At 50.8% G+C, this 7987-nt stretch overlaps 1 protein-coding gene across 1 annotated transcript in view; it reads left to right on the forward strand.

The window, feature by feature from the left end:
• CCN4 (cellular communication network factor 4) overlaps positions 1-7987 on the forward strand; it is a 37088-nt gene that overhangs the window by 20471 nt on the left and 8630 nt on the right. The window contains exons 2-3 of the mRNA XM_025871158.2: positions 301-580; positions 7134-7394. Of these exons, the coding sequence (XP_025726943.1) occupies positions 301-580; positions 7134-7394 (541 nt within the window). The remainder of the gene's footprint in view (positions 1-300; positions 581-7133; positions 7395-7987) is intronic.

Consider the following 7987-nt stretch of genomic DNA (forward strand, 5'->3'; position numbering starts at 1 on the left):
GAGGATGGACGGAAACACATATGAGGCTTAGTGTGGCCAGAGTTCTGACATAGAATCAGGGCCCCACCACCTCCAGTAAGGGGACTGGGGAAATTGGCTTAACTTCTCCAACCTCCTGGCTCTTAGCTCCTATTTGTTTTACTGAAGAGAAAGGAGATGTCTGGCTATTAAAAACATGGTAGATAAAACCATAATTTTATGTAAACCTTTTAACACCAGGAAGATGAGAAGGTGATTGCCGACCCTTTAGGCTTTGACACCCCTGCCCAGCAGCCCTTTATCTCTGCTCTTCCCCTACAGGCCTTCTCTCCAGCCCCCACGGCCATGGCCTTCACCCCAGCACCACTGGAGGATACATCTTCACGCCCCCAATTCTGCAAGTGGCCATGTGAGTGCCCGCCGTCCCCACCCCGCTGCCCGCTGGGGGTCAGCCTCATCACAGATGGCTGTGAATGCTGTAAAATGTGTGCTCAGCAGCTCGGGGACAACTGCACAGAGGCAGCCATCTGTGACCCCCACCGGGGCCTCTACTGCGATTACAGTGGGGACCGCCCGAGGTACGCAATAGGAGTGTGTGCACGTAAGTGAGACCCTCCCTACCTTCTGGCCAGCCCCCAGCACCCCCAGCTCTAGCCCTCACCTGTAGCCCCTCCCCTGGCCAGTCTCTGCCCTCCTCCTACTCTAGTCTACGATTAGAGGTCAGAAGCTGGGCCCTTCCTGAAGAGGGAGGGATGCCTGCATTCCTCTTGCCTCCAGAGCCTGGCTTCCTGCTCTCTTCTCGGTCCTGGAGGCACATCCGTGGCTGACCGGGGAATAGGGACCCACCCGGGAAGACCTAAGCATGGTTTCATTCTCTGAGTTGTAGACCCTTTGCGGGATGCCTATGCCTTCCAGGGGCACCAAAACTCATCAGAGCCCCGGATCTTTTAGTAACATTCTAAATTTAAATAATATTTTTTTTTTAAATCCAGTGACCTTGAAAGAATAAAATCCATCAGGCTACAATCATCCCTTCCTACACACCCATGTTCCTTCAGTTACCACTGTCACTTTTAACTTTTTAGCCCTTTCTTCTGGTAGTTATCACTATATAATATGTCTTCTCTTATAACTTGATTGGCTTAAAATATCAATTTTGGATAACCTATCAATGTTCCTATATGACAGCTGATGACTTAACTCCTCAATACCATCAGACACATCACCTATCTTGCAGTTTTATTTTCATAATTTTTGGTTATACAATAATCAGCATTTACAATATTATGACTACATAAATAATGTTGCTGAAGCATGAGATATTGTATTTGTTTGAATTTTCTTTCTTATGAGGCTTTTTGTTTTTCCTGGGGTTCTAATTGCCTTTGCTTTTTCTTTACTTTGCTCTTTATAATATCCTCATGCTGGGGGGACAACTGTTGTTGTTTTTTTGCTCTTCAAGTGCTCTATCATGTCCTTTTTTATTCCCAGAGACTTCCTTTCAGGGACTTTCTGATCTCATGCTTCTATCTGGAATGGCAGTCACTTAGCTTGAATTGTCCAAGCATTTATCCAAAATACATGACCCAGCATGATAAAGAGAGGTTACTAGGCATCATGACACAGTAGCCTAACTTCCGAAAAAGTACATAAAGCCTCATAAACCCAAGAACGCCTTTCTTCCCTTAGTGCTGAATCAAGACTTCTCCATAACTATGATGCCATATGCACCCAATTACATGTTCACACATAGCATCGTCTCTCATCCTCAGCCTACCTATTTTATCTCCTGAGGTGGGTGGTTGATGAGGGTTATGACCATAATTCCAAGTCAGACAATCCTACCTGTGCCTCACAGTTAATTATAAGCACATTCTGCTCTTTTATCATTGATTCATGCTTCAACTTTCATTCAAAGTCATCTGTCTTTAGCTTTCCAAGTAACCACCCTTGATCCTCCCAACCTTTACTTTTCCCCTTTTATTCAGATTAATTATTAGCCCCACAAAACAGTGTGCTCAAAGAGAACTTGCAGTAACATCTGCATAGAATCATCTGATGTGTTGGTGAAAAATGTTATCCTTGAGCCCCACCCCAGACTTACTGAGTGAAATTCTCTAAAAGGGAAGGTGGGCACATAAACATTTAACAGGGTTCCCAGGTGATTCTCATTTACACCCAAGTTTGAGACTGACTGCTTATATATATATATATATATATATATATATATATATATATATATATTCGTATAGTCAGTCTCTCCACATACCCGGTGAGAAATCTGGCTGAGCCTTCCTACACTACAATCCCTTTGTTACAGGAGACTGTCTCATCATTTCTTTCCCTCTTAGAGCTATTTTTCAAGGTCCTTAAAAAGGTAGCTCAGTTCACTGTGATCATACTAATCTCTAGAGCTGTACTGACATCTTATTACATGCCTGGCACCATGTCTTTATACACCTTCTCTCATGGACCCAGAGATTGTGCAGGCCCTGAAACTGCCTCTCCTGCCTGCCCTTCCCCACCAGAGGCCTGGAAAACCGCCTTCCCAATCCATCCACACCCCGTATCTCCTTGTATCTTGGGTCCTGCTTTCACTCTCTAGAGCCTCTTAGCTTACCCTCACCATAAGCCCCTGTGTATTTCCTTTCCTTTTATCTGGAAGGAAAACTGCTCCACAGATTTTAATAGGTATTACACTTGCCAATGGTTCCTTAGTCATACAGGTTTGCAGATACTGGAATAAACAAAGTTCAACAAGTATACAGAATTTCTGAGAAGTTTTAAATGTTCACATCCACTGTAAAATTCCAAAATGGGAGATATAAGAGGCCCTTGTTTTTGAAACTTATTTGCCCAGGGAATTGCTTTGTCCAGGTAGATTTTTACCACTCCTCCACCCCGCCACACATGTGCACACTCACAGATACACACATCGCATGTACACACATACACACAAACATGCAACTCCCTAGTGTTCTATGAAACATCTTCCTAGAAATGTTGCCACTGTGTCTGAGTTCACGAGGCCCTAAGGCAAGAAAGACGAGCGGCCAGGGTCTGATGGCCACAGAGAGGAAGGCACCTTGGGGCCAGAAGGGGAAAGAGAAAGAAGAGTCCCACAGACAGTCTGGTGGCAAATGGTCAATTCAACCACTGGTTTGTCCCCAAGACAGGTTAAACCTGTGTTTGGAGATGTGCATGTAACTAGGCCGAGACAAGACAGGTCCTAAGAATGAGCAGTCCCAACACCGACACGTAACTCAGAGAAAGGTGGAATTATGGCAAATGAGTGAATGCAAGCTTTGGCTACCAGAGGTCACTGCTCCTGGGCGCCAGTCACTGTGGCCAGGCAGAAAAGTGAGCTTGGTCTTGTCCATTCTGCTCAGTTTCCAAGAGAATCCAAAAGTCCAGATTTGTGTATGATTTGTAAATGTTGGCAATATGTTCCAAAAAATTTTTTTTTCAAAATGTTCTGTGGGCCAAACTAAATACTTCTATGGGCAAAGAGTGACCTCTGAATTACACTCTTTGGCTATTTGGGTTGTACAAACATTACTCTGTGTTTAATACAGCTGGGCCAGGCCTGAGAGCAGGGTGGTTTGCTGGAAGGATCATGCAATTTACAGGCACACAGATCTGGGTTTTGAATACTGGCTCTGCCATTTGCTGGCTACGTGACCTTGGGCACATCACTTAAGTATCTTGATCAAACCAACCTCATGCAGCTGTTGAGAATAAACAAGGGACCGCATTAAAGCCTCAGATGTGACCGGCTGTTCTGGGTCATTGTTTTACTTGCTTTGTTTTAACTTTCCCTTGCAGAAATTATCTCGGCTTTGTCCACAGTCATCCTCAGAGGAGGAGGCAGGTCTCCTTCCAGGCTAGACTCCCCGGTGTAAAGAGCGAAGGAGTAGACAGCTCATGCATGGTCTTTGGCGATAGACAATCTAAAGTTCAAATTCCAGCTCCATAACTAATATGGTGACCTTGGGCAAGCTACTTAACCTTGTAAGTGTCAGTTTTGTCATCAAGGAAATGTGACAAATAATACCTACTTCTTTGGGTGGTCGGGATGTCGAGAACCTGACACGTGGGAGGAGCCCAATACAGATGAGGGCTCACCCCACCTCCCCTCCATCCATATATCCACCCGTCCATCCATCCCTCCATCCCTCCATCCCTCCATCCATCCCTCCATCCACTGACTCATTCACACAGTTATGAATAGGTGGGTGATAATGCAACAGTTGGGTTACAACAAGGCATGACCCACTGTCCTTGCTCCCATGCAGCTGACAGTCCATTAGGGGGTGGGTGAGGGAAGTGAAGGCCTGGATGGTGGAGCCAATGATTTGAGTTCCTATGGGTCCTTCAGTAAGAGGAAGGCTCACCACACCATGCCTGTACTTGCAAGCCTGAGATTAGATAGGAGATGGTGCGCTTCACCAGGAGCCGGTCCTTCCATTAGTTTAAAAGTGAATGAGGAGGGGGCATTAGAGTCTGCTGTGGGCCCAGGCCCCATACATATCATGCACCCCACTCTCCCTCTAGCCTATGGTGGGCAGGCTGCTCAGGGCCACCAGCACCACCACTGTCCCCACCTGCCCCAAATTCCCAGGAGACTGGGAGCAGCTTTTGGAAGCAGTGGTTCCCAATCTTGGCTGTAAACTGGATTCACCTGGGGAGATTTAAAAAATAACAAAGGCCAGGGATGCCTGAGTGGCTCAGTCGGTTAAGCATCTGCCTTTGGCTCAGGTCATGATCCCAGGGTCCTGGGATCGAGCTCCGCATCGGGCTCCCTGCTCCGCGGGGAGCCTGCTTCTCCTTCTCTCTCTGCCTGCCGCTCCCCCTGCTTGTGAGCGCTCTCTCTGTCTCTCTGATAAATAAATAAATAAAGTCTTAAAAAAAATATATCGAAGTTCAAAAAAATAACAAAAATACTGAGTCTCGGGTCCACGCCCATATTCTGGGGCACGGTGTGGGCATCAGAATTCTTGAAAGCCCCCCCGGGTGGTGCCAGTGTGCTAAGGGCTCCCAGGCCCCAAGTACTGCCTTGTCCCGCCAACGTTCTGCCACACACGGGCAGAGAGCAGGCCTCAGCACGCTCCCTCCGCCCCCTCCACCAGCGTGCACACACACTCACGTGCACGCACACGTGCTCACACCTTCCCAGAGCAAGGGCACAGTCGGGGGTGACTCAGAACAAAAGGATGAGTGATTCACCCAGGGCTTCCTCTACTTTGTTTTGTTTTCGTTTTCGTTTGTTTTTTTGTTGTTGTTGTTGTTGTTTCCAATTTCCCCTCCTTTACTGGTGTCTGGTGGAAGGAAATGGGCTGTGGAGTCAGATCCCCAGGGATTGAAGTGCAGCTCTATCCTTCACCAGCTGGGTGACCTTCAGCTAATGAATCACTGGACCTCCCTGTCTGCCAAACAGGGAAAATAAAACTCTCCTCGTGAACTTACTGGGAGAACTGAATGAGATAACATATCAGATGGTGCCTGGCACAAGATCAGATGGCCAGTGAGCGGGAGTGCCTTCCTTTCTGTGCCTCCACCCTGCACGATCACCTCCCAGGATAAAGAGCAGTCATGCCAACATTCCCACAGGCTGAGACTCGGCATCTGGCTGTGTCGCCTTCGACGCGTGACTTAACTTCACTGAGACTCAGTTTTGCTGTATGTGAAAATGGGGTGGTGTTTCCTTGTAGGAGGAAACCAGCAATGCATGGAAGCCTGACACACAGCAGGTCTGGTGACCAAAGAACAGAGACAGCGCTTAGGAACCCTTCACTCCTGTTAGATACTGGGACTATTAGTATCAGTGACCATCTGCCGGCAAACTGGGGCGATCCGCTGGAGCTATTGGCAGACTGCGGGTTCCAAACTAGCCGTCCTTGGGTGGGCACCCTTGCTGCCTGGGAGTTCTCTGCATGCACTTCCAGGCACTGTCCTCAAGGCAGCCAGGGGGCGGTGCTGGGGGGCCCAGCGGCTCCACACCCCTCCTGCCCCCTAGGTTTCTTTACCCAGATCTCATATCTAATGAAGAACGCCTAAGGCCACTCACCCCAAAACCAGCTCCTCCGAGGACAGAGCATCCATCCCTCCCCTGCTAGGGCTCAGGTCATAGAACTAGGAGTCACTCCTGGCCTCGCTCCTCTGCTCCTCCCATCTCATCCAGCGGCTGTTCCTTCCAAACACACCCAGAAGCTGAGCCCTCCTCAGGGCTCCTGGTCCCTCCAGGGTGCAAGCACAGCCACCTCTCACCTGGATTATAGGGGTGGCCTCCTGACTGTCCTTACTGCCTGTTCTGTTCAGCACCTCCTGTGCTCTTGTGAAGCACGATTCCTAGAGGGGGATCAACGGTTGCTTACGGAGCACACACTGTGTGTCTAGGTGCTAACAGCTCTGAGCCCCCAAGGAAACCCTCTCTCACCTCATCTCTGGCCCCCAACCCCTAACCTCCCAGGCCTGCTCCCTCCCTGCCTGGGAGACCTCCCCCCCAACACCAGTGCCAGCTAACTTCCTTGCCTCCTTCCACCTTTGCTGAAGCAGCATCACCTGGGTGATGTGCCCCTCCCCCCAGCCGCCCCTCCTCTTGCTGTTCTCCCCGGCCTTGGTACCCTCCAACACTCTGTATGATCTGTTTGTCTTTCCTGTGTTACCCCCACTGCACTGGAAGCTCTATGAGGGCATGGTTTTGTCCACTTTGTTCCCCGAACCTCCAGTGCCTAGAACCTTCCATAAATACATGCACTGAGTGAGCCGAATCTTTGTTCCAAAGTGTTTGGATCGGTTTTACACTTGGCCCCTCAGAACCATGGCCCTAGAGGTCTCTGTAAGTCCTCAGCTCTGTGCCATGTGCCGGGGGCGGGACTGACAGGTGGCAGAGGTTCCTGCCCCGACCAGGCTCTACCTTCTCAGCGCTGCCAGCCTGACACGGGGTCACTTGATGGCTGGTGGCTGAGCTGCACCCCACACTCCCTCACTGCCTCTGCTCAAGTCTCGCCACACTCCCGGGGGCTGGCTGGGCCCTGCGTGGTCCTGCCGGCGTGGGCGCTCCTCCAGGGTCAGAGCCAGGTGGAGGCGGGCAGTGGTCCCCGTGGGGGCGCGGAGCCCAGAGGGCCTGACCCGAGCCGCGCGTGTGTTTGCAGAGGTGGTCGGCGTGGGCTGCGTCCTGGACGGGGTGCGCTACACCAACGGCCAGTCCTTCCAGCCCAATTGCAAGTACAACTGCACGTGCGTGGACGGCGCGGTGGGCTGCACACCCCTGTGCCTGCGCTCGCGCCCCCCGCGCCTCTGGTGCCATCGCCCCCGGCGGGTCAGCGTCCCTGGCCGCTGCTGCCAGCAGTGGGTGTGCGACCACGACGCCAGGAGGCCACGCAAGACAGCACAGCGCCACATCGGCCCCCTAGGTGGGTGCGGGGGCAGGAGTGGGGGGAGCGGGGGACGGGGCCCTGACCCCTCGCAACGAATCCCAGTCCCCAGACCACCACCCACTAACTGTGTGAGCTTGGTAAAGCCACCTGTCCTCTGGGACCCTATTTCTCCAACTGTCCCAACTGTTCTATGAGGTCCTCCCAACATAGAATGAGCAAGAGCTTTATAAAGAGCAAAGCCAGACACATGGGATTCATTGTTATCCTACTTAAGAGATTAAACTGGGAAGTGGAGGTGCAGGAAGGGTGGGTGTGCCGGCACCCGAGGAGGAGAAGCAGGGAGACAAGGCTTAAGGGCGGGAGAGGGAGTAGGTGGCTTCTCCTCACTATGGAGGAATTGTGCACAGGTGAGACTGCAGCCAGGCACACCAGCCAGAGGAAGCCCTGGGAAGGGAGGACAGGAACAGGCCCATTGGTTTTACCACTGGTTACTGGAGTAGCCCAGTGCCAGCCACTTAGCAGGTACCAAACTGATGGTTGTCTTATGGATGGGCAAATGGATGGATGGGCGGATGGATGGATGGATGGATGGATGGGCAGACCAATAGATGGATGAATGGATGGATGGA

The sequence above is a fragment of the Callorhinus ursinus genome, unplaced genomic scaffold (assembly GCF_003265705.2).
Source record: "Callorhinus ursinus isolate GAN/ISIS: 27379988/994484 unplaced genomic scaffold, GSC_fseal_2.0 scaffold5, whole genome shotgun sequence".
In the NCBI taxonomy this organism is placed as follows: domain Eukaryota; kingdom Metazoa; phylum Chordata; class Mammalia; order Carnivora; family Otariidae; genus Callorhinus; species Callorhinus ursinus.